Source organism: Pelecanus crispus, chromosome 2, assembly GCF_030463565.1.
Source record: "Pelecanus crispus isolate bPelCri1 chromosome 2, bPelCri1.pri, whole genome shotgun sequence".
Lineage (NCBI taxonomy): Eukaryota > Metazoa > Chordata > Aves > Pelecaniformes > Pelecanidae > Pelecanus > Pelecanus crispus.
The window spans coordinates 7778334-7806218 of NC_134644.1; the positions used below are offsets into that span (position 1 = coordinate 7778334).

At 42.4% G+C, this 27885-nt stretch overlaps 1 protein-coding gene across 2 annotated transcripts in view; it reads right to left on the reverse strand.

Moving 5' to 3' along the window:
- The window catches only part of RHEB (Ras homolog, mTORC1 binding), a 44141-nt gene extending 16256 nt beyond the window's left edge, over positions 1-27885 (reverse strand). For both annotated transcript variants that reach the window (XM_075705471.1, XM_075705469.1), the window contains exons 1-3: positions 27799-27885; positions 7356-7427; positions 414-481 (exon numbers count right to left, since the gene is read on the reverse strand). In XM_075705471.1, coding sequence (XP_075561586.1) covers positions 414-481; positions 7356-7427; positions 27799-27850 — 192 coding nt within the window. In that variant the 5' untranslated portion in view covers positions 27851-27885. The remainder of the gene's footprint in view (positions 1-413; positions 482-7355; positions 7428-27798) is intronic.

Sequence of the window (27885 nt, forward strand, 5' to 3'; positions counted from 1 at the left end):
GTCATGGTGGTGTAGCTGGAGCACACAAACAGCAAAAAGTCATGAAAAGCTTCTCCATGGTTTATTGAAGTGACATTTTCCATCTAAAGCAAGACTGCTAGTTTAGTCCATAAATATGAAGCAAGCTACTTATGAACTTTCGGTACATCAGAGTTAGGGCAGTTCCGTCTTCACTTTTGTAGGCATACATTCAATAGACAGGAGGAAAAAAACACCCCCACCCCCAAACCAAAAACTAACAAAACTGTTTAAATAAACACTACAGAAACATTGCTCTTTAGTGACTAAATGACAAGGCAGAATAATTTATGCTAAACTTCAGCTTTGAGCCCATGGTGGCTACCAACTTAGCTCTACAGGAGTATGAATACTTGACTTAACTCTGAAGAAAGATGCAAAGAAAGATAACTTACTTGGCCAGCAGTGTCAACGAGCTGAAGATGATATTCTTGGCCATTTACTGTGATCAGTTTTGTAAAAGCTAGAACAAATAAGAAATACATACACATTTCAGAATTATAAACAAGGAAGGGATCAGAAGTCACTCATCTATGCCACCATCAGCCAAGGCACCAAGAAAAAGAACTTCAGTTATAGGCATTGAAGTAGCAGTAAAAGGCTACATCAGGTGGGTGTATTCTTAACTACCATATTACAGGCAAGAAAACTCAGAAATTTCCTTCAAAATTTCAGATTTCAGAAGATTCTCACATTGGATGCATCAGCTTCTCCTTTACTTAGAAATGCATGCAAAAAGCCTTTTTACTCTTTCCTTCCAAGAGACTTCCAGGCAACCGTAATTTGTGGTAACACAAGACACTTAAATACAATTAGCATCAAAGCTAACTTTGAACTTACTATAGGATATTTTCCTCCTTAGTTTCCAAGCAGTTTAGCAAAATCGATTTCCTAAATGTAAATACCATGAGGTAAATGATCCGGATTAAAAAAAACCTCTTTGAGGGCTAAACCACACACAGCCTAACTTACGAATACACTAAACCTACATAATGAGAATGTAGCTAGAAGCTCACCACGTCGCTACCAGCCTATCTAGCCCTCAGTCAGGAAGTACATTCAGTCCCTGAAAGCGATGAGCATTGCTTCTCTTCCTTGGATTCATGAAATGCCAACGCACTGTGAGCTGAAGAATCTCACTCAGTGTTTGTATTATGCAACTGCAAAAGCAAACAGTGTCACAGCTCCTGTAGGAATAATGTACTACCGAGCACTACATGTACCAACCAGAGCACACAAACCTGGCTTGAGCTTCACTCTGGCCTTAGTGTTGTGCTCAAGACACCATTCCTGGACAGTACTGATATTGAGTAAAGTTTGCGTTGTCCTCTGGTTGAGGTGGTTTTCCCAAATACTAACAGTCCTAAGAAGCTTCATCTTTCATTGCAGTGATGAGCAGGGAAATACCTAGCACTGCAGTGACCTGCTCCTCATACTCTGAATTGTCCAACAGCTTCCCAAAGCTGCAGAGTTGAATGTTCTCGATCCCGCTGCGCAGTATCCTGCCTACGCCTTCTGGGTTCTGTACAGGGTCTCCTAGAAGCTGATGTTTGCCAACTTTCCTCCTCCCCGCCAATGCTCGTTGCCCCGTCAAGTCTCTACAATGTGAGTATTATCTTGAATAAGTGGGCTGAAATATCTGAAACTGGAGGTTTCAGCCCACCTAGTGAAATCAAAGCACCTCTTTTAAAAAAAAGGAATAATTCAAACAGCAAAGTCAAACTAATGCAGAGTGTCTAAATAAACAGTGTAAAGCGTACCTACAGTTTCCATTACGATACTGACAATTTGAAATGGAGCCTCAAAGAGAGAGCTCCTACCTTACCCTGTCTATCCCCTAAGAATGCTGCTTTAGCACACGTGCATGCCAGCTGCTATAAGTCACTGTCTGGATGCTGTTGTCATCGCTGCACAAAATTTTAGGGTTATGAAGCAAGAATCCACAACAACTTTTTGCCTTGGATGAATATTGTGGTGGGGACAGAAGCAAACATTTGTTTGAACAGATGTTAATGTGCAGCGTTGCTATATACAGTATCACTGCCTCAAATCAGAGGGAAAACAGACTCATCTGGAGAGGTGCTGCATTAACAGGCATATTAAAAGTAACAGTCACTAGTCTTGACACTTCACATACACATCAAAGCACTCTGCAATCAAAGTAGCTTCAAGAGCCTCATGAAGTTAATATTTAAAAAGGGACAGAGACAGATGGCAGCTTTTTCAGACTATTCTAGAAGCCTAGAATAGACCCAAAGACATCATCATCATCAGTACTGGAAGCAGAGTGTGACAGAGCCAGGGGAAGGGAAACAGTGGAGGAGTCACCGCAGACTGGGTGAGGAGAACTGTTAGTTCAGTGCAGAGGCTTGTAGCACTAGGAACAGCCCACCGCAAGAACACAAATCTGCTTTGATGCAGTCGTAATTAATGACTCCCATTTCTTTGCTAGAGCTTTTTTAAAATACTCCTAGTAAGAATTTTGTCTTGGGAAAAACCTGCAGCTCTATTAAATGTGATCAGTGATCCACAGGTCCCCTTGATCCAGAGGAAGTCTTCACTTCCAATTCCATCACCCACCATCCTGGGACGCATTGCCTTCTGCTGTGCCCATCAGCAAGACAAACAACTGGTAATACGATCACGACACAGTATGGCTCTTCCTGGTACGCCAAGGGCAGGCTTCAGCAGACCTGAACAATCTCTGCAGTCCTTGTCGTAACATGAGCATCTGCAAAACGCTGCTCATCAGCTGAAACATGGATGTTGTAGCTCCATGAAGCACACGGATCTCAGAACAGGACATGCTCACAGCTTGCAATGCATAACTCAAGTGTAGCTATCTGAGGAAAGCTGCAATCCCCACCTTCACCTACAACATCTAGTCCTGATGCATTGCTGAAACTTGGAGAATTTGGTGCTGCAGTGAACAGCACAGCATCAAACAGATCTATGTGTACAGTTCAGGGTGCAGCAGTCAACAGCTGTGTTGCAAAGAACTAAAGCCGTTTTGCTGTCAAAGAAAGTCCCGGTAAAATTACAAGCAGAGTGCAGCCCTGAATGCTGCCACAGTTCAGCAGAACTGTAACTTAGGCAGCAACTCCATCAGCTGCTGATCATCATTACCCTAAGATCAAGTATATTTGAATTAGACTAACATGAATGAAATGATTTCCATATGCAACTCAAAAGACAACTGCTGTGAAAACAAGACTTTATGATAAGAAATCAGTACCAGGCATATGAATGCAGACTTTCAGATCAATAGTGCCACCGAGTAAAGGTACGAGAGTGGTATAACATTATGCCCACAGAGCTACTGGCTGGCAGCTAAATACAACCACCTCGTAAGGGTTCCTCAGTTACTACCTTCTGCATCCCTTTCTACTTGTCTTCATTCCAAAGTCAATGCCTATCGCTAATCTGCCAGAACATCTTTTACAACACTGAGATGTGTAATGCAACAGAGCTATTTTTAATTTTTCTCAGAAGCCTCATTTCCACCCCTTGAGAAGGCTGCTCATCGGTAACTCCTGGGAAGAAGCATACTTCACCCTTCCAATACAGCCGCCATGACATGCATGGAAGAAGTTTAGCCTTAAAAATGCTTCTAGCAGACCTGTCTGAACCTGCAGGTATCCCCTCCGCAACTACTAGGGTGCCTCCAGCCCCCTCCCCCTTTCTAATATGCTTCTACTCACAACTGTATTAAAAAACATGGGATGGAGGTAGGAAGCCCTTGGGGAAAGATTGTTCCTTCTCTTAGGAAGCTACTGAGCCGGTTCAGGGGAGAAAGGAAGACACAGAGCACGGCACAGTGCTAGAAGCCTCTCCAAAACTGCAAGGAAAAGCAGAAAGCAGCCAGGCAGGCCTCAGAGGAGCTGGGAGGAAACATTTTTGAGACTCGGGCAGTCAAGTCAGCTTTTCTGCAACACAAAATCACTGAATTAATGATAACCAAAGACATCCCTGCAAAGATGGGGGTGGGGGGAGTTCTGTGCATAACTGCATTATCTATTCCGCCTGACCTATTTGCTTTGAGTTCCAAATTAAGATTCTAGCTTTTATTCCATTAAATTTTTTTGAGTTTTAAATTGTTCTGCTCTTAGCTCATCTGAACTAGTCTGCTTTCAGAGCCCCATCCAGCTCAGTGTCCACACAGACTCTCTCCAGACACTCCTGCTCTGCAAGCATCTTCCTTCCCTTTCCAACACTCCTGCGGGTAATTGTTCCACTAGTTTCTCAACCTGTCTGTCTTGAGAATAACCACCCATCGTCATGTCGCTCCTGTTGGGACATTCAGAAATGGAAATTCTATTTTGCTAAGCGATTAACTCTCACCTCCGCTGCTGCCACAAAATGCTACAAGTTACTCTTCCTGATACACAAGTTTAGTAGAAGCAACTAAATTCAGCATGCTCGTTAACTTAAACAAACACACTTTTCTGGTTCTAATGCAATATAAGCAAAGGAAAGGGTGAAAAGCAGCAGTGAAGTGGTGTTGACTTTGGTAGCAAACACTAAGTGAAACCTGATGCAGCTTATTTTCCCTTTACCACTTCCAAAGAAGGTAGAGATTTTATTTTATACTGGAAAAATGAAACTACTAGAACATCAGGTCTTATTCCTATTGTTCAAAGCTTATATGCTATGCGACTTGTTCCTGTAAAGAGCTTAACTATAGCTTGCTTTCTATACAATTTAGCTCTAGACTCAATTTTTTCTGCAAGTTTTATTTGAAGACAAAAACTACAAAGATTAAGCTACTAGCAGTACTGCAGCTTTCTACCCTTTCATCAGTGCTGGTAGAATACTGCAATGAATTACCAGTAATAATTTTCTGGAGACAAACAGAAATCACATAGGCCAGACTATTCTTTAGCCTGTATTTTTTACACTTCCAAGTTTTGTGACACTAAAGTAGGCCCAGTCACTAGATGAAACTGAAAATGTTTTATAACCTGCTATAAAGCGCTGGAAAAATGCAACGTTCTCCAACACCACCCCGAGTACGGGAACCTGGACTTTTCAACCCCTTTTGCCAGCACTGTCAACCAGATTTGAAATTACAAGCTAGGAAAACAATAAAAGAGTTGATTACATACTTTGTGTCTTATGACCCTGCAGAGAATCAGAAACATACAGTTGGGAGTGTCAAGAGACTGGACTGATCAAAGATTTGTATTTAGAAATAGCATTTTAAAAAGATCAAGAACTTAGGTCAAAAGAATTTATTTTATACTAATCCCATCAAACCTAGTGTCACATGTTTTTCATAAAAGAAAAAAAAAAGATACCTTCAATATATTATAAATTTTAGTGGTAAGTTTGCAAGTGTTATCTCTTCCGTTCTTCACAGAAGCATTTTTAAAACATTCACTCCATCAGGCCTTACAGGGCTTAAGGATGGGACAGACTTCCTACTGTTTTGAACCTCAGGGCACATCATCTACGTTTTCAATCCCTACTTCCCAGCAAAGCATTCTGATGCAAGAATCTCTCTACCTTTCAGAAAGCAAATTCCTCCAGCCATGCTGCAGATCACAAGGCTTTCACCAAATGAATAATGCTGTTTGTTTTCCAAACAAGAAATCAAGTGAAAAGTTAAGCCTTTTCAAGATGCCCCAGCCCAACAAAGTGTTCATGGCCATGACATGCTCAATGTTTAGAATTCAGATCAAGCAAGCGGTACAGACAAGAGTCAAATAAGAGCAGAATGCATCCAGAGTGTATTTTCATATAGTTAAGAAATGCTACCAGTGCGAGACATACAGCTACAGAGTTACTAAGAGCAGTTACAGACAATAGGTTTCTGTGGACAGGAAGAGCTTGTAAAGGATGAAACATGCCAACCTCGTACCAAGGTGTCAAAACCCTAAACCAAGATACAGGCTCAGTATTTTGGAGAGATTTTGACCCCATGTCTCTCAAGCTTTATTCATTCCCACACACCTGCATAAAACTAAAAGATTACTTTAAATAATTTGCATTTATATAGCACAGACAGTGAAAAATAGCCTGTCCCAACTGATATTAAGATTTTAAATATAGAAACTTAATCCCCAATATTTTGTTAGCAGCTTTAATTCAAAACAAACATTATTTATAATTCTAACAAAGCAAAAAGGGATGATGGAAAGTGTTAATATTAATGACATCTGTATAAGGACTAACAATCATTCAAGTCAAGGGGCAAATTACCCACCCTGACTCGCTAAAGCAAATTTAGAGCGTCTCAAAAAGTAGCGTTTGAATTTTAGTTCTAAGCAATAAAATAATCCAGAGTAAAATATCCTGATAGCTACTGATTTGTAATTATTACCCCATATACATATCCAAAAGAAACCTTGTTCTGATTACTTCATTCAAACTTCGAGTATCACATAGGGTTAACGTCCTACTACACCAGTTCAAAACAGTAAAAATGCGTGCTGCCACTGCATTTCAGAAGTCATTAAAACACAAGAACTCCAGGGTTACAATCACAATATCAAAGTTTTATTTGCCACAATTAAAATGATCCAATGTGATCAAGTTACTCAGCCTAGTGCCACAGTTGCTCAAGTACTTTATGACCACTGCTAGCTCAGAAAGAGGTGGTTGGATTGTAATGAATACTGGGTACCTCGCCTCTGAAGTGACTTGTTGCTCTTGGCAGCATTTTTAGTACCGGCATCTTTACTTACCCCCTATGCTACCTATCCACAAGGGCACCAATATTAAAAAAACTGCCAAGAGAAAAGAGACACTTAAGAAGTCAGTTACGCAGTATTTGTGGCAAGCTAATTGTGTACCAGGCTTGTTATCAAGCAGTTGGAAATGAGTAATTTTAAAGATTATCATGTTGTCATGGCCACAGCATGTCTACCTTCTAAGGTACTCATTTGTTCCTGACTGGTATTGCTGGCTTTGTGTTCATCTGGATATACTGATCAAATGAGACATTTGAGACTTTGGAATACTTGCATATAGTGGCACATTTTCCTATAGGTATGACATACTTAGTTTGAAGTGCCCCGACTATATTAGGGGAACCAGATGTCCAATAACACACATATGACACAAGAAGGAGATGCATTTTAACCAGATTGATTAGGTTTTACTTCATTCAGCATTAAGACAGTTTAGCTGTTTGGAGAAACATGCACACAGTGATTTCCATGCTGCAATACTGTAAGCTTGGTAAGCATTGGTTTAAAAGATTAATAAAACAGTTAATTAATTAGCTTTAATGTTAAAATGTAAATGCCCATATAAGTAATACATATAACCACAATGGCTTCTGGTAAAAGTTAGTTAGGTACAGCAGAACAACGGCTTGTCAGTTGTTTACTTACTGTTCTCTATGGTTGGATCATATGAATCAACAAACTGTCCTTCCACAAACTGAATCGTCAGTGAAGATTTTCCTGTAAAGCAAAGAAAAGATAATTTGTATTAAAACAAGTCTTCAGGCTGTTACTTACTAGTAGATACACTGATGTTTTTATAAAAGCCAATATGAGCTTTGTATGGTTCATTTAAACATCTATACATGACAACTGACCTATTTTTAAATTAAGTGCCTATTCCTAGTAACTGGGTCTCCTGAACATACAAAAAGTAGTACAAGAGCTACTCGGCACGTGTTCTGCTTTTGTTTTAACACAGCATAATTTAAGTGCCTCCTCCAGTTTAAAACAAATCCAAAAGTAGCAGTGTCCAATCCTCATAACACTAAATTTAAGAAACTGTTATACTTGGAAGGTTTTTCTTCAAGAAGCAAGAAAAACTAGAAATAATTTTCAGTCATCGCACAGAAAACTTGGAACTTGGATGGAATTAACCAAATTTGGTTTGACTAGGAGATTGGACATCTTTCCCATGACAAAAGGATGAATTCAAAATTCTTGAGCTCAATATACTCTCCTCTTCTATCAATCCTCTTAATGCAACACTACAACAGACTGGTGGATGCTGTATTTTAAGCATAGTGATCGAGTGGGCATCATTGGATTTATTCTTTTGAAAGCAATTTAACTGCTACTTTTGCGGATGTTCCCCATTTCAGTTATGCTGATCTGATCATACACCTCCCAATAAAGAGTAATGCAAAATGTTGCACTAAGTAGCAGATTGGAAAAAATGAAGACTAATTTAGTCTTGAAAGATTTTACAAGATGGTAAAAGCGAATCACATACACCGACCATAAAAAGCACCTTTAAAACTCTGCAACTGAAGACTTTTCAAAGCATTACTGAAGTCCCGACACAATTTCCATTACAGCATGTCTTCTACATTTGGGAATCTACTAGATCCTATTACATTATGTTTACTGGACAAATACACTCTTATGAAGATTGCCAAGTGCATTAGCTGCTTTTGGACATGAGCATATTCTTCATGCTCTTTTATACTCTTCTCGTCGGCAAGAAGCATGAACAAAATATGACCTCAAATTAAAATTCAGACTCAAGACCATCCTACTCAATGGAAGCCTTTCAATGACATCATAAGTAACCAATGTTGTGGATGAACTAGTTTATAGTGAAACTATTTTCAAGAACTAACTGCTTTGGACTTCCAGTGCTTAGACCACACTATGTTTATACTTTGCTGTAGAAAATGTTCTTTCCTAAGCATTCCTTCAGGAGATGTTTAAAAAAATAGTTTTCTACCTCCAGCCCCCCCCCCCCCCCCCTTCTTGCTTCATCACACAACACTCTTGACTTGTTCACATTTGACTTTTTATTATTATCAGCATACTTAGCAAGTCATTTTGTTAAAGACACTCTAAAAAAACCCTGCAAGCCAGACAAAGTAGAAGGATGAAAGCGATGCAAGGGAAGTTTGGCTTAATATGTATAATTATATGTGCAGTCAATTCCTTCAGTAACTGCAACACTTCCAGGATTTATTTCTCCAGGAGGAAGGAAGAAAATGTTACACAAGCAGCATCATTTGGGGATTTTCCAACAGCCATAACCTTTAATCACTGCCCAGCTCTGCCATACTTATCCCTTTGCTGTCTCATATCAATCATTCCAGTTTATTCAAGATACAATGCTAAAACCCCCAGACAAACTCCCGACAGACCAACCAGCACACAACCTTTTAAGAGCTGCTTTTTCTCAAATCTATTTCTTGGATACCATTTCCCGATATATCTAACAGTGCAACTAAAGGTGTCATACTCACTGTGCATGAGTTTACAGTGAACACTGCACTTCAAGCTGTTGCTCTGGCAAGAAGGGGGTGGGGGGGAAGCAACCACGCACATCTGAAATCATCCTAATAAGGACAGACTTAGAACTGAGATTATGCATCCCAGCAACTTTCTCAAACTGTGTATTTTGGACACCATTTAGAAACTGAATGAACTTTCAAGCTATTTCTTCTTCAGCTATAAGCTTATGAAGTTGCTACTCAGAGTTCATGCTTCCATATTCTTTGCCAATACCAGCACACAAAGCACTCTGTTTTAAAACAAAGTTAACTATTCCTGTATTACGCTGTTATATATCTTCAAGATAGGAAGAGCTAAGTTAAGCACAGATCATCATCGAACATTTTTCCTCTCAAGAAGGATTCTAAACTAACTGAAAGACTTGACTGCTACCGTCTGTGCTAAGTCCGGAAACGGAATACTAGAAAGAAGTCAGAGCCAACAGAAAATGCTGCATTTAACATCCAGCTGTATTAATTACTGCTTTCCTCCTAACAGTGAAAGAAGAGGAAACAAAACCAGACAAAACCAGTATTCCAACACTCTCCTCCTAAATTCCTCCAAGCTTCGTAACAAGCCTTCCAGTAATGATGTGTTTGCGATCACAAGAGGATGCCTGCTTTCCTAGATGAGCCACAGGGAAGCTCTCCAGTCTTGGATTCAGCCACGTACCCCCTGGGGGTAAGTGCATGCAACAGTATCCCACTAAAGCAAGGCTTCCAAAGGGGACACAAGAAATTTAAAACCTAAGTTATTAACACCCCACTGCCTTGTCTCAGCCCATGCCCAGGAAGCATGCAGGACCATGTCAACAACAGCTTGGCTTGAACTTTGTCCCACAGGTTTTATTCCAGGCCTTTGACCTATGCTCGTGGCCAGAGAGGAAAATTAAGTTGACAATTTAGCTCCTATCACTTCTTTCCCCGGAAAGATCAGGCAACTTTTTCAGAGAGAATTACAACATAAACATAACATCCGTAAGGCAGGGGCCAAGCAACTGCACACAACTGTGTTTACTGATGTGCTAACTCCATCTCGGAGCACTGCAGGGAGGAGGACGTAGGGAGACACTGCGGTCTAGACGTGCATACGTTGCTAGCACGCTTCAGCCTAAAAGGACGACAGAGCCTGACACCAGTAGCAAAGATCTGATTAACTGAATAATTACTCAAGGGTGTGTACCCCAAAAAAGGCTCAGCTCTAGTATGCCCTCATTTGGAACAAATGTCAGACTTTTTTTTAGTTTGCTAATCTTTGCCTTGTAGCATCCTCCACACTGGTACTTTTAGTGTACCCACTGTCCTCAAGTTTTAAGAAAATAAACATCTGTTGAGAACAAAAGGAGAAGTGTCATGAGTGGAAGCAAGGCCAGGTCTGCTGCAAGCAGTTCACTAAATTGATGGAGACCTGTGATTTTAAGATGAAAAAGCATTTGCAGAATCTTACTGGAGAAGATTATGGTTTAACCTTCTGACTCTGTTCAGAATCGGAGAGCTCAAAATGACTATGAAGAAATAAATTAATCAAATTAAGGGCAACATCAGTGGAGGGCAACAGGATGACTCCTCCAGCTGTACTTGCTATGGTAGCTCAAAGCACCACATACTCTATGGCAGAGGAGTTGTAAGCAAAATCCTCCAAGTGAACTGACTCTCCCTCTCCCTGGAGGAACAGGACAGAAGGTAAGGGTTGGGAGGAATGGCTTTTACAAGTGTTTAGAATACAAAAAAGGTGGCCAAAAGCTCAAGTTGTCCAGAAGTGCCAAAAGGGTATTTGTATACACAATTCATTATTTATGATATTATGCAGGAGTGGTGAAGAAAAGAGTTTTCCACTGTCAAAACAGATGAGGAACAGGTTTTCAGACAGAAAGGCATTTCAAAAAATAAAGCTGTCATATTTCTGTTCATACAATAGAGCACTCGCTACATAAAATGGCACATCCCATAAACACTCTGACTAGTGCAGTCATAGCACATCAGTTTCAAATGCCATTGCAATTGTCAAGGCAAAACAATTGCCAAATTGAATTTTTACTCATCGTTTTACTTCTTGGACAAGAGCTGTGGTATTTAATCTAGCCTTAAAATTCAAGCTTTAGAATACCAGAGAGTTTACCAAGAAGCTGAGTAACCGAGCATGGGTGGGCTCACGAACAGCTGGCCTCCCCAAAGAGGCCATGCCCTCTCATCGGTGCACCACCACTTGCCTGCCGTCCCCATCCCACAGCCTTATTCTCCTTGCAACAGGCAGAGGGAAAGCCCAGATGAAATTCTCATCTTCAGCCAACTCCCCCCGCCCCAAACCCAGGAGATAGAAATGATGCAACTGGCCAGTGAGCAAGTCAAACAACAGCTCCACAAGCAAGGCATTGTGCAAGCTCGATTCTGCAGCTGCCCTCTAACGTGGCATCTCCACGATGACAGCCGCTGGCAGCACCGTGCAGTTTATCTCAACAGGAAGAATTTCTCAATACTCAAAATCGTCTGCACAAGCAATCAGTAAACAGTTTGACAGGTCAAGAACAACAACAACTGAAGAGTTTCAATTCTCCATTCTGTTAGGATTTTAGATGCATAGTTTCTTTAACCCATCTTTTCCCATTGAAACACCTGCTTATGTACTTTGCTTAATTATTAAACACTTAACAGCCGGCAGCTTCTAATCCACTCCTACCACAAGCCTAGCATCGTACCTAAGTTAGTCTCTACGTAGATCTACTCAATCTAGTTTAGGTTTTGTCACAAACTAGTTTAGGTTTATGTCACAAAAGGGTTCAAGGAATTTCATAACAAAATGCTGTTAGTCATATCAAATTAGATAAGACTCATTGCGTACCCAACTTTGGATACCTCACACGGAGCTATGCTCAACTTACTATGCTTCACAGAGATTAAGTTTTCATACTGGAAGTTACACTCGATTTAACTTGAACGTTGGGATCTTTATCTTCTTTAATTCAGAATACCAAGATGCACAAAATGGAGACACCAGCATTCCCACAGTGCAAATTATCTATTTGTCCTCAGAGCACAGAAAGGGACAGAACAACTTCTTGGAGCAGATGGAGATTTAACTGGGTAGCAAAGGGAATTATAGCATCACTCTTCGACAAAAATCTTTTCACAAGATAGCAGATGATCTCAGAACCCATCACTAGCTCAGCATTCATCTCAGGCTTCATCACCAGCAACTTTCTATGGTTAATTAAGATTTTTTTTCCCCCAGGTACTAATTATGACTACATAGTTGCTATTTTGCTGTCCACTGTGATGTAGTTCAGTGAATCATTCTAATGACTATAAAAATGATACATCTGGGTCAATAAAGAATTCTGTTTCTAAACCTCTGGAGACAGTGATACAATGAGTAGTTTGTGTTTTACTCAGATGCAACTTAATTCTACTATTAGACCTCATTATCATGAGGAATTATCACTTAAAAACATCTACTTTGAGATGTAGTTTAATTCATTTTGTAGTGATTTCCTTGTGACGTCAACATTGTGACACCAGGATTAAATTATTTTCTGATGCTTACAGAGAAAAATCTTGCTGACACACAGAGCTCAACTGGTGCACTCGCTCATAGGTGCACTTGCACGATACTCATGCTCGATTTGCAACACAAAGAGTGGTGGCACTCCTGTCAAAGTGTTGTCTGCGCTTTCTGAAGGACAGACTAAAGGATCCTTAGATCCCTTTGAATCCTGCAAGAGCAAAAGTCTGAGGATCTCAATGAGACATCTTTTGTTAGTGAGGTACCTCAAGAACAGAAGAGACCTTCATGACAAACCAAACAGCGGATCAGCATTTCAGGACAACGCAAGCTCTTTTTCAACTTCTGTGGCACTCTGTACCATTGCTACAACTGTTCCCTGCCTTCTTCTGATCCATTTTTAAATTAGGATATAAGGAAATATATTTGACAGTCTAAGGCAATGTATCGTAGCAAGAACCACTCCTGCTGTAGAAGAGGAGGTTCACATGACGGTCTGTAACACCAACAACACAAGCCTGCAGGGAGAAAAGGACACATGCTTCTTTCCCTTCCTTCTGCATTGCACAATCTTCTTGAGGTTTATCAAAGGTATTCCTCTGCAAGCCAGAAGAAATCTGAGACACAGTCATTTAGAAAGGAAGTCAGATGGCTTCCTTGATTTTCTTCAGATTTCAAAGCAGTTGGTCAAACTCACAAGTGTATTTGCAGGCCCTTGCAAGGTTGGCAGCAATGAGCCTTCAAAACACAAACCAAGAAGTCCTACTGATGCCCTCTAGATCATATTTTCTGTAAGGAAAGCAAGAAGAGAGCACGTGTTTTACTCCCTGATATGTAACAGCAAGCTTGCTCCATCCTGCTGCAGCGCTCACCCTTCAACGTTCACTTGCACTGTTGCAGTGTATGAGATGTCCAGGCAAGTATGTACAGAAAAATTCCACTGTTTTGCTGCAACAGCTTAGTTGCCACTTCCAGGTGCCCATTTTGTCTCCATTTAAGTCAGTAACTTCAGCAAGGATTGTCAGAAGAAATGTTTCAGTTATTTTAGCGCACAGCCCAGTTACCTCTGCTTGTTACCCTTACTGGTAGAAAAGCACGTGCCACAGTTTGCCTGATATTTCCCTTTTAACGAGGTAAACCAATTTTAATTCCACGTGTTTACTACCAGTTGCCAAAGACAGAAAAGCTGTTACAAGGCTTAAAGAAATCCAGAAAAATTCTGTGGCATGCACCTTGCCCAGCCATGTTATACATGCATAGATGGCTGACTCCAAGATGCTTTAAATAGGTCAAGGAAACTGCATCCTGGGCTCTCCCAACTACAACAGAAATTCAGACATTCACATCCAAGACAGACAACCAATATTTGCTCAGATGAATACCATCCTCTGTATTCCCTTCAGACTTTCTGCAGAAACTGCGTCCCTGCAGCACCTTCCCACCTCCCTCCCCACAGCACCATGCCTAAAATATTTCAGGTGGCTGTAGAAATTCAGAGGCAACTTGACTTATCAGGCATGTCTGCTAGCCTAATTAGCAAATGCATTCCTGAACTAAAAGTTAGGCAGTACTACTTGATATACTGGACTTCTACAGGGAAGCTTATTAAGCTTAAAGATCAGACCCTAATGTTTTGGTTTATGACACACTTAGAAGGAAAGAGCCTGAACTTTATACTGATTTCCCCCCAAAGAGGCAAAATTCAAGTCGTACTGCTGGGTAGAAGCCAAGTCCTCTCTCCCTATGCACACACTTCAAGCAGCTAATTAGGTATCTGAATAAACTTGACCTTTCCTTGGATCACTGGGTATGCACAACATGAAATGTCTTTGAAAGATACTTTGAGTAACTGTCACTGTTTCATCATTAAATCAGTTTTAAAATGCTATGTCATTAGAAATAAAAATGTGTATTTTTTGCTTTAATGCATTCCATGCATTCCCCTTTTCCATCTTCAAGGTTTTTGTTTCAACACAAGGGAATGAACTCCCAATTTCTAGTCAGTTCTTTCTTGACGCCAAAGATGACTGGGGTGTACAATGTAAATTACCTTCCTACAAGCCAGAAACATTGGGACTAACAGGTTTTAAGCACTTCAAGAAGTGGATCCTTCCAACTGCAGTTACCAGCACTAGCTCTCCATCCGCTGCACAGACACTGCCTTAACTGTGCTTGCAGCACAGCTGAATTTGACAGCAGAAGCTGATGAACCCCACTCTCTGCACGCCACATGGGACAAAACAGCTGTTTAGGTTTACCAGGGATTTGCAGCCATCATTTTCCTTTTTTTTTTTCATTTCTACACAACTGGCTGAAGTTAACACCAGCCACATTAAGTTACATGCTACTACTGACCACCTGGTAAAGCAGTGTGCCATTGAACAAGCCAGAATGCACAAATACAAATTAGGGTTTTAAACTTAGCATTTCTATTAGAAAACAGGATAAACTCTTCTTTCCTCTTCCTTTCACTGCAAATCTCAGGTTTTTAGATCACCTGGTCTACAACAATAACAGAGAAAGGTTTAATAAGACAGAACCCTTACCAAGATGAAAGGCCTCAGTCTTTCAATGGATCAGTACTGTTTCACTGAAATGCAGGTCTTCCGTAAGGACCTTCCTTTGTAAGGATCTTTACGAGGACTGGAGCCGTAGCGTTGACTGTTGCCAACACTGTGGCCACCATACCTCATCGTTACCCACGACCACACCACAAAGCAGAGAGCTGTCTCTGAAAATGTCAGTGAAATTTTCCTGTCATCATTTTAAAAAGGCAAGTCTAGGAGCTTGACCCTGAGCATATCATAACACCAAGTAAACTGTTGGAAATGCAGCTGAAACGGTGAGAAATGGACCCTCTTGACAGTACTACTGAAATGTGTACGAAACACAGTCTCAAGGATCTTCTTGGAATTGCAAGAATAGTAAGAGATGTATTTCTCTCTTCCTTGTTGTAGCATGACAGAGAGCAGGTCCCTGACAAAATCCTGACAAGGTAGTAATGGTAATATCCCCTCTCCCAGTAACATCACCAAGCAAACAGTGTGATATATATGTCCAGCAACTATAGCTAAGAAATTTCAGCCTCACTCTGACAAAAGGTCCACAGAGCTATTTGCCAACCCGTAGCAAAACCTGAAGATATTACCAATTTATTCCAACAACTAGAGGCAGGCTGCTTTTACAACATATTAAACATATATATCACAATCTAACTGCATAAGCACTGGAGATCTTAGCAAGAAAAGGCAGCTTCAGCCTGCAGCACTACACCCAACTATGAAGTAGTAAGTCCATGTAACAGACTCTTCCTGCCCCCACTGATGGTCCAAAGTCTGATGAACCCAATGTCAACAAATGCCAGCAATGCACGTGGCAGCCCAAACTTGACTTTCGTGGAAAGAGTGCTGCTACCGGCAGTCAACATCAGCACACAGCACTACTCACCTGCCATGAGCTGCACTGCTGGAAGTTCCCAAAGCTGCACAAAGCACCAGGAACTGCGGTACCAACCCTGACAACACTAACATCTCTTGGCACAAAACAGAGAAGGTGGTCTTTAGGGATACTGACAGAGATTAGCGTTGACTCTCTCTTCTGCCAGTGGAGCAGAACGTGGTCAACTCCATCACACCTCTGTCAACAGATGCTTAGGTAGACACTGACACTATCTTGATTAATGACCATACAGTTGAGCCCTGACCACTTTAATTCTCCTGTGCTAGCACAAGGCTGCTGTGGATCTATACAAAACAATGCCAACATAAAAACCAGTATGCCTGAACGACACCTTCCTCTACAAAAGCTGTCTCCCCCCATCAGATTCAGATCAACCTTTCATAAATTACTGTTGTCTCTCCTCCAATTCAATTCTAGATCTTCTCTGAATTAACTTTATAGGCATCTTCCATGTCCCTTCTGCTTAACACGTGAAGTTCCTCCCCTCTATTAATCAGGGTTGAAGAAAGCCACAATCTGTTAAATGCCATCTTCATACCATAGCATGTCACACAGCTGGAGTTAGTCATTAACCCCTCTCCACTAACTCTGATTGCAAGCCTTCTTCATTTACACACTTACCTGATCAATGTAACAGAGTAGCCTCTGAATACAGACAACAATCTGTTAATGGTAAGGAAGGTTCAAAGTAATAATATACCAAAATCACAGCAGAACAGACGTGGTTAAGATACCAGGAAAAAAAAGACTCCGGGGTAAAGATAACACCATGCAGAGTACCAGAAGAATCATTAGAGCCCCCAACCTCAGGAAATTTTAAGGGAATTTAAGCCAAAAATCCATCAGACATAACACAACACAGTGGATTTTGCCATATGGCAGAGAAGATAGAATAGGTAACCCTTGTTTGCTGTAGCATACTATAGAGTTCTTCCCTGTCATGACAGCTGGCTGGCTTCCTTACCTTTCTAACCAGTGTGTATCCATCTGTTGGCTCACAAGGTGCTTCAAATTAAGAGTTTTCAGGTAGGAATCATACTTTTCTATTCTCACTTTTTATACTATCTACTACAAAAAGGTCACAATACAGAACTCTGATCATTGCAAGGAAGAACCAACCCCCCCCCCCCCCCAACAGAACAAATAGCAACCCCGCCCTACCCTCCCTACCCCGCCTTGAAAATAACCCAGGGAGATAACCGAGGATGACATTTACAACCTGCATTATTTTTCCATTTAGACTCTCTTTCACAAGTGAAGTGTCTTCCAGCCAGTCCAGCTCTGGCACCTGAGGAAGCACTTGCCAAGAGAAGCTGGATTCTTCACTTTCCAGCACTCGCCTAGCACAACCATGCAACTTGGAGAAGGAGTTGAGTATCAAGCTACAGTTTAAGGCAACCTAACTTCAGGCCAATTTTCAAGAGACAGAGCAGTGCGCTGTATTTGTCTGCTGTACAAGTCTTTGCACATCAACACAAATAAAATTCTCAAAGTGCAATAGTGATTATTACTCTGCTACTATGCAGTTAAATCCTAAATTAATCCAGCTAATCATAAATTCAAGTCTATTTTAAACAGTATCTAAGAAATTAGGTACGTCACATCTACTCAGCAGAAACGGATAAAATGTGAACTATGACAGGCAAATAGGTCAAGGGCCAAGATTTACCATAGGCACAAAGTCTTTCAGAAGTTGCTTACTTCCTTAGCCTGGCTATTTGGGAAATAACCTGTATCTTCATTTTTGGTTTCCATGCTTCCATGCTGTAAGAACTGGAGAGGCATGGCTCAACTTTCCCCACAATAATAATAAAATTAAATAAATAAGCTGCCCTTAAAACTTGGGTCCATACACCCCTTCTCATACTGTCCCTTTTACTCCTTACAAACCTCCACCTTTAAACCCTTTCAACTTTTGGGATGTACAGCCCATGCCCACATAAGCAGCCAGATGGCAAAATAACAGGATGTTCCTATGCCCATCTTCATAAAAAAGAAACGTATATCCTACAGTCTCATTATTAGCTATAAATTGTATACGAGATAATGGCTTTTTAAAATCACAATCTTTTTGCCTGGAAATGCAAAAAGAGAAGGCATCATCTCATTTTTCTGTACGACCATTAACTTACACTTGTTTGTAGCGGTTGGTTGTGACAAATGCACAACACGACCCTAGGCTTAGGAACACCATCCGAGACGCTCGTCTAGCAGACATTTCAACAAGCTAGTCATTGAAACAGTCCTGGCAGTTTAACTCTACCTCTGTCCTACCACCACACTTCGGGATAAAAGATATTTTGTAGTTGAGGAAGCACAAGCAGAAAAATGGTTTCGGTGTCATAAGACTCCTTGATACAGTCTGTATAAAGAACGTGATTTTGAAACATTCAGACAACTTATTCTTCCTAGCTCAAGTGCTCAGAAGAACTTAGATTACCTTACATTTGAACAATTTTTAGACTTAAGTTTAGCAACCACAGAAGGTTTGTCAAGAATTTTGACAACCTTTTTCCCCAAATGTGAAAAAAGTTAAAACATCACAACTAACACGTTTCTTTAGAATTTATTCATGTATCAAACTATACAGATGAAGCAGAACTTCTATTACAAATGGACACTTCCAAAAAAGCAATGAAGGTACTGCAGCAAACTAAGAAACACAGTGCTTGTTTGTATGCACTTTTCAAAGCAGAAACTTTCAGTTCTGATTCAAAATGGGAATTTTGAAACAGATTTTAGAACACTAAAGATTTGTTATTAATGGAGGACCAAGCCTTAAAGTAAAATACACTTTACTGCATTAACGTCAAGGGCTTGATTGTTTTGACAGTTTGTAGGACAGATTTAATGGCGTCTTCCTACATATTATGCATCCCAGCTCTTTTGCATATAGCAAGAGTACCTTTCAAGGAGGTCGTACATATTGAATGAAGTTTTGGCAATACAATCTGACAAGTTGTTGAAGCTAGACAGATGTATCCCACTAACTCAGGAGACAATGTTGTCAAGAGACACTTTCATATCATAATTTCATATTACACTTGCACATGTTCACACCCACACACTGAAGACCACTTATGTATTCCCTCTTTTTCCAAATTAAAATTCATTTAACTCAATACTCCACAGAATACAAATAACTAGCTAAGATTTATCATGCATGCTGTTCTGGTTGCTGTAATATAAAACACCTAAGAATACTGAGAACCATTCCAAAAGTATTAACTCCTCATTCTTTAAGACTTCAGTGTTATATTAAAAAAAAAAAAAAAAAAAGAAAAAAAAAAAAGAGAGAGCGCCAAAAGGAAACTTCACTGTTTAAAGCATAATCTAACAGGGAATTGTGATTTCTTGAGCCCCTATCTATTTAATATAGAAGCACTGCAATTTTTCTGAACAAATCTTCAGTGTCACTGACTTAGGGTCTTCTGTTCCTTAGAAGGCCTTCAGAAATCAATCATTTAGTCTTATGCCTCAAAAGAGTAATCTTTGGCCATTATCCACAAGCTCTTATGGATTTCATCCAAATTAAACTACTATAGAGTTCCTTCTCATGTTCTAGTCATAAGTTCTCTAATTCACTTAAGACAACCCATAAGAAATTCCAAGCAGTCTTCCCTTTTGCAGGAGACCCCAAGGTTCACAAGCTATTCTTTGCTTGTCCTTCATCTTGATTGGCACATCATGCTTGATAATCCAAAATCTGCACTTCAGGAACTACCTTTTTCACCACTGTCTCATCCCATATCCTCCATACAACTATACTTAAAATTTCCATATACAGTGATCAAAGTGCATATAGTAAACTGAGGAAGAACCAGCGATTAAGTAATAGATTAAGTAGTTGTGAATCATTTCTATGCTGCAAGTGTTGATAAATACTTGCAACCAGGCTGAGGAGTCAACCAGGCTGAGGAGTCAACCAGGCTGAGGAGTCAACCAGTTGCAGACAACATATATTTTGTAGCATATCTTAGCAAACACTGAAGATTACTCTGAAAAGCAACAGAACCTTTAGATCTGTTTCCACAGGTTTTCAAAGTAGGGAGGCAATCAGCGATTCTGAACACCTTGCACATTGTAGTCTGGACTTCTGGGTTTGCTCCTCTGCAGCATCTTTATTACCAAGTGTTTCCACAAAATTCCAGCAGATCCTACCACTTGAAGCATCATCTGAATTTGAAGACTTCAGAGGAAGGTTTCAGTTGAGCCAGCAGTGTGCCCAGGTGGTCAAGAAGGCCAACAGCATCCTGGCTTGTATCAGGAACAGCGTGGCCAGCAGGAGCAGCGAAGTGATTGTCCCCCTGTACTCGACACTGGTGAGGCCGCACCTGGAATACTGCGTCCAATTTTGGGCCCCTCAATACAAGAAGGACACTGAGGTGCTAGAGCGTGTCCAGAGAAGGGCAACAAAGCTGGTGAAGGGTCTAGAGAACAAGACTTATGAGGAGCGGCTGAGGGAACTGGGGTTGTTCAGCCTGGAGAAGAGGAGGCTGAGGGGAGACCTTATCGCTCTCTACAACTACCTGAAAGGAGGTTGGAGTGAGGTGGGTCTTGGTCTCTTCTCCCAAGTAACAAGTGATAGGACGAGAGGAAATGGGCTCAAGCAGCGCCAGGGGAGGTTTAGATTGGATATTAGGAAAAATTTCTTCACAGAAAGGGTAGTCAGGCATTGGAACAGGCTGCCCAGAGAGGTGGTGGAGTCACCATCCCTGGAAGAGTTCAAAAAAATGGGTAGACATGGCACTTTGGGACATGGTTTAGTGGGCATGGTGCTGTTGGGTTGATGATTGGACCGATGACCTTAGAGGTCCTTTCCAATCTTAATGATTCCTAGTTTTTACTTTCATTATAAATGATCCAGCCACCAAGCCAGGAGGTGTGGGGGGTGCTACTCTACTCTTAATTGGTTTAGTGGTGGACTTGGTAGTGGTAGGTTAATGATTGGACTGGATGATCTTAAAGGTCTTTTCCAACCTCAACAATTCTATGATTCTATGATTTACCACAGGTCAAAAATCTTTCTTTTCCTCAATTCTGCATGAAAGGATTAGATTTGACTACAAAGTTTATTTAAACAAGAATCTTGAAAAACTTGATTTCTTCATGGTTCCCTCATGCACAGTTCACCACCTTTACAAGGCTATCTTTTTCCATCAAGAGAACTACTGAGGTTCAAAAGGCCCGCTGTTGATAGTTTACCAAAAAGCATTTACGCTTATCTGGAGTGGCGGACGAAAATACTTACAGATGTGGCTTCCTAGCAGGTCTGACTGAAGTAAAGTCTGCACAACCACAAAGAGCCTACTCCACCCTCCCCACAACAGCTCATGCTCCTGACCCCATCCCCTGTGTCAGGGTTGTACTCGCAGAGCCGACCAGCTGAATGACATTAAAACTTTTCCTTCTGGTTGCTTTACTTTTGAAAGAAATAAATTGCCCAAGCTGGTAACCAGGCTTCCAGCATGCCAGTGCCAGCATCCGGGTGGGCGCAGGAAGGTGAAACTTCCAGCCACAATGCAGGATTAGCTGGCTTTGTGCCAAGGGAAGCCCCACCCCACATAGTTCATTTGCATCTGCCTTCATTACATGGCAATTAATAAAGAAAAGTGGCAGAGACATCTCTTGAGAAAAGCTGCACCTGAAAGCCTGTTTCAGCACTCTGTTCAAAAACTGCCTCAGTTTACCCCATTTCTCAAGAAGGAAATACAATCTCTTAACTGCCCACATTTATGTGTTTTTGGTAAACTTCATAATCTTAAATCCTGTTAAGAGGTCTGCTAAGCAACATAAATCATGGATTTTTCTCTACATTATTCCCTTTTCCCCCATCCCACATCTCCTCACTTGCAGGATGGCTGCCATGAGCGTGCAAGAACTGTACAGGAAAGCAAATGTCCTGACCAGGATTAGAAGAGAGAAATTTCAAGCAACAACCACCCCCCAAAACTCAGGAAGCACATTTTAGTTTCTCACAGTATCAAATTCACAACAAATTTGCCGTTCACTTCAAATACAGGCCTTGGAAAACAAAAGGAAGCCTCTCAAGTCCTTAAGGAGACAGATCCGTGACCGCCAAGGGCAGCTTCGTGCTTTTACATATCATGCTTCATGTCTGCAGCTTCCGATTTAGGATAATTTGGGTTGACATCAAGCAATTTTGACTCATGCAGGATCCGCAGAGCTTGAGTGCATTATGAACATCCCACAGAGAAGCTGTTTCAATTTTGGATTGAATACACAATTAAGTCGAGCAGTTTTTAAAATACGCCCTTGAATGTCACCTTCAGGAGAGGTACAGGAAGTTAATCGGTAGTTCATCACGTTTTAGCCTGCTCTTGCAATCCCAAACGCGTCGTTATGCTAAGTTTCTGCAGCAGTGTGTACCGCAGAGGTGGTCGGTTTACTCAGAACCTACACTTAAGGCAGTGTAGTATATGTAAATGACGAGCTTCAACTTTATATAGCTTATAAATTACAGGATCTACGTTTCATTTGGTTTCTCCTGTCGACATTAACTCTAAGTTGAGTAATCAAATACCAAAATGCTCAAATATACAAGCAAAACCTGCAAGTGTTACCACTGAAAGAGATCCGAGTAGGCAATTTAAGAGTTAATCCCGGAACGGTGTCCTCAAATAACCCTACCCTGGCTTGATATTACAGCTGAACATGCTGCCTCTAGTGCTTCCAGCTACTGCTATCAAATGCGCGTAGCAACTTTCACTGTTGAACAGCGTAGTCAGTCACACCGAAATGCAATTAAAGCTGGCATTTCCAGCCTCTTTTCAGTCCCCTGGTAGCTGCAACCTTTCCTGTTCGGAGCACTGCTGCACGCCGGCAGAGCGAATGCAGTCCTAACGAGAGAAGCACTGTGAAAATAATTTGGCACTTCTTAGGGACTCGGCAAAATTTTAACCTTTGGTATCAGCTGGATCCCGAACCGCTCAATTTTCCTGTTAAACCTCAGGATTTCCAATGTTGCAGACACAACCGATTCTGCAAACCAAACTACAGCACACGACAGCAGTACTTTCTCCATTCCTTCTCTCTTGACATTTACACGGGCAATTTATTGCCTGCTAAAATTACCACTTCCCTCTGTCCAATATCAAAGGGATACCTCCTCGGGGTGGTATACTACTGTGCGAACAGATGCCATCTTTCAGAAGCGAAATGCAAGGCCTCAGCTCCATTTTACAATAAAAACCTCCCAATGTTCATATAAATCATGTTTTCAAAACCAGTAACCACGTTTCGTCCTAACAATTCTTCTTACTATTTAGAGGTATATATTAAAGGATGTACTTTTTCTGCCTTTCTTGCTTTCAGGCAAGGCAGAGGGGGGAGAAGTGTTTGTTTTCTTTTTTTTTTTAGCTTAGTACAACCACCTGGAAGCCTTCCTGTATAAATCTAACCTTGGCAGATAATTTTGTTCCATCATAGTTTTTTTGCTACCTACATGCCGCCGTCACAGACCATGACGACTTCTGCCTGCAGCATGGACTGCTCTCCACCTACACAAAAAAGTTGATTTATTTAGCTGGGGAAGAAAATAGGTAAGTCACCACTAACTTAACTGGATTTCCCCCTCAGAGCTATAAACCGACCAAGAGAGCATTTTCAGATCACCAGTCCAAATGTGTAAAATTCAGAAACAGAATTCCAGTTTCTGCAAGTGTATCTGTAATACCAGCAGCATGAGTTGTATGAACAGCAAAAACCAAATCGGGCTGAGACAGTGACCTACGACTGAAGCAGCTGATCCAAACAATGCCTCCCTGCTTACCTCAACTCCATCAGTTCAACATAATACAGAGAACCCGAGTAATAAGCTACTTTACAAGATTATCTAAGAAACCTCTTCTTTCATACAGGCATTTGTGGTCTGAATTTACATATTTCTTCTATAAACGAAAAAAGAACCAAACTGGGCACAAAGCATTTTGGACAACTACACGCTGCTTTTTAGAGTGGCTGTTACTCTGAAGAGATTCAGAAAATCTTAGTCTTGCTTGATTTATTTCCATGCAAATCCATTATTTCCGATTATATTTGGGATATATTAAATTACGACCAAAATAGAAGTATGAAGATTCTTTTTAGTGAAGGCAGTAACTTCTTCAAATTTTATGCTTCATCATGCATAAAGACAGATCTTCTCCACAATCAAATCTCAAGTAGCCGGTGCACTCTGGTCACTTATCAAACAACAGTAATCAAAGTCAAGTTCCTCCCATTGTGAAACTATCAGATTTTGGGATGAAATCTATCTGATTTCTACTCAGAACCTCACTGAGACAAGCACACTTGCATAATGGAATTTAACCTTCTTAGACCAATTTAAGCCTGAGCAAAACCCAAAGGAGACATTCTTACGTGATACTGTCTAGCGTCATGCCACAACCTGTATGCTATATCCACACATAATTGGCCTTCCTCACCAAAAAACAAGTCCCGAAGTTCCTGGCAAATACTCTGTCTGCATCTCAGAAAGTATGTCTGCCTGGGAATTCATGAGGTTTCCACTGCGATCTCTCCCATCAGCAAAGAATATAGTTCCACGTATGAAAGGGTTTATGGTGGTGTTGAAAGATAGAGGGAGTGTATTCAAACAAGCAGGCTCCTGAATTTTCTATTCCGAGAACTATTATATCAGAACACCACTCCCAACCTCCAGTCTATCTGACAACAGCATCAGGATAAGAATAAAACTGAATGTAAATAAAAGAAAGAAGGGCTTAGCATGAAGCCAATACAAGATTCAGGCTCCGTTTCACAGATCCCTGTGGAGGACATGCCTGCCCATTACTATACACACTCATAACCTCAAAGTTCCGCAAAATTCTTGAATCATCAACTGTAGGGAACAGCTCACTGCTTGAAATATGTCATCAAAACCTGGTTATTTCAACACGTAACTGAAAGAGACACAGGGGAAAAGAGCTTGCCGTTTTCTGAGTAGCTTCACCTCAAACACAATCCAAATTACAAGGAGAGCACGCAACTTCAGAGCGGGTCACCTAAGCGTTTACACTAACGTATAAAAAACATTTTACAACTTAGAGTTAGCCTCCCTCATTCCAGGGTCAAGATTAATGTTCATGGCAAAGCAACATAGCTCCTCAATTACAAAAGGAAATTTAGAAAACATTTCCTTTCAGTTCTTCAGATTTTGGAATTATTCCCCACCTTAATGAACATCAGCTCCATCCAAATGTTGCACCTTCCCCAGAAGAAATGCTCTTCATTTTCTACCACCCAAAAGCTTGTCCCAAGAAAAGAGTAAGTCCTTTCTCACCCAGGGTGGTTCAAGTAATATTCTTGCCATCACAATACAAAGCAAGACTTAGTCAAAAGCTTCTCCGAAGCCAAACTAAGTCGCTGTCCTCCTAGACTTTAGGAGGCATACTTGGATAAGCAGAGGACCCAACCTAAAATCTCACAGTTTAACTTTCCTGTTTTTCCTAGCAGCTTTACACGATGGAAGTAAGAGCCCAATGACCCATTTCTACTGCTTGAACCTTTACAGAAGCATTTGCCTAGAAATTTAATGCTCCCATATTTAAGAAGAGTAACTTCACAGTTTCAACATGAAAGGTAACCTTGAGGTAACACAGAATTGTCAAGGACAATGAAAACTACAGTAAACCAGAATTCCCCCCCCCCCCCCCCCTTAATTCTCTGTTCATACCAGTTGTAACTATCCTAATAAAACTGATCTTGTCCCATCAAGCCTGATACCGCACTAGTCTCAGAAAACTTCAGTTGAGGAAGTTCAGCAGTACGTCTTAACAGATGTTAGGTAACTTTTCGCCCATCCTTTCCGTATGAGTACCACTGCTCAAAACATCACCGACCAGATTAACAATATTATATAATTTCTTCCAGTTTTCCTCAACTGAGTATATACCCTACCATAACCTGATTTTTTGACTGCTGCTTGTCATGGTCAACAGATGAAAGACCAAAGCTCAACAGTACACCCCGTCCCCATCACAGACTTCTACAGGATGGCATTTCAAGCATTCTTCCTTCCCACTTACACTGCCCATTGCTTGTTTTCACCAGCGTTCAAAGAAAAAAAGAGGCATGAAAACATAACACACAAGACAGAGGATGAAACAGACTGCACCAACTGATGTCAAATATACTATGCGAACTGATCAATCTACTACTCGCCGCTCCTTTTAAGGGCTAGACAAATTCATCATCCTTTTTGCACCATCCCGTCTCAAAGTCAGGCTGCAGTTACACCCAAAATATAAGAAACAGCTCTGCTTATTTAGCCTTTTTTTTTTAATCTTTAAAAAAAGCTTTTTTTTTTAAGGGTTCTTTCTGCTGAGAGCATAATCAAAGATACATTACCGATTCAGCCACTACTTTTGTGTAAAAACCCCTTTTATAGCAGCATCATATCTCTCTGTAGCATCTTGGTTTTTTTCCAACCGCAACATTACCTTCAACATTGATCTACGCTTTTAAGTTTGATCGATCGGGATAGCTGTACTACGGCTTATTCCCCTCTGCTTTAAGTGCCCGAACATTAAAACATCTGAAACTGTTTTCCATCAAAGATGGTGAACGCAGGAGGCGAAAGGATTACAGGTGGGGGCAGTTGCGGGACAAAAAACCCTGGCAGGTACTACAGAGCGGTGCCGGACGCTTCTGGGAAGTTCCTCCACGCAGACTGTGCCAGCAGCACCGTGCAAGAGCAACGCGATCCCGTGCTGGGGACACCACGGGGCCAATACAACCCTCGGCCTCGGCCAGCCCAGCCGGCCCCACAGCCGGCCCCACAGCCGGCCCCACAGCCGGCCCCGCCGCGCTGCTGAGGCGGGTACGGAGCACGGAACACAGCGAGAGCCAGAAACGGGCAACAGCTCAACCTGGCTTCCCCTCCGCACTGCACAACCGGGCTGTAAACCCCACGTAGGGGCGCGTTCGGTCAGAGCCTCCCCGAGCCGGCGGGGCCGCAGCGCTCCCGGCCCGCCCCGCACCCCTCAGCGCCCCGCGGGCCGGCACCCACCCGCGCCGAGGGCGCCTGGCGCGGCGGCCCGGGCCCCTCGGGGCGAGCTGCGGCGGGGGGGCCTGGCCCCTCGGGGCGAGCTGCGGCGGGGGGGGGCCTGGCCCCTCGGGGCGAGCTGCGGCGGGGGGGGGCCTGGCCCCTCGGGGCGAGCTGCGGGCCCTTCGGCAGCCCCCGCCGGGGCAGCGGCCTCCTCGCCGGCCGCGCCCGACGCGTCGGCCCGGGGCCCGCGGCCGCCAGGGGAGGCCGGGCCGGGGGCTCTGCGTGCGGAACTCCCGCCCGCGGCCACGGCGGCCCCGGGCCCGCAGCGCTCTGCGGCGCCGCCATGGCGGGGCCCGCCCGCCCGCCGCGGCTGCGCGCTCCCGGCGGCGGGAAGCGGGGCGGCCCTCCCTCCCTCCCCTCCCCGCCGCCGCCGCTGCACCTGCTGCCGCGGAGGAGGAGGGCGATGCGGCGGGGCCGCCGGGCCGGGCCGCGCTCCCCCGGGGGCGCTGCGGAGCCCGGGCCGGCCCGCCCTTGCCGGGGGAAGGCGCCGCGCCGCCGCCCCAAAGCCCGCCGCCCCCCCCCCTCACGGCGGCGCCCCGCGCTCACCCACGCTCCGGTAGCCCAGGATCGCGATCTTGCGGGACTTGGACGGCGGCATCTTCTCCCCGCCCGGCCCCGAACCACATCAAGGGC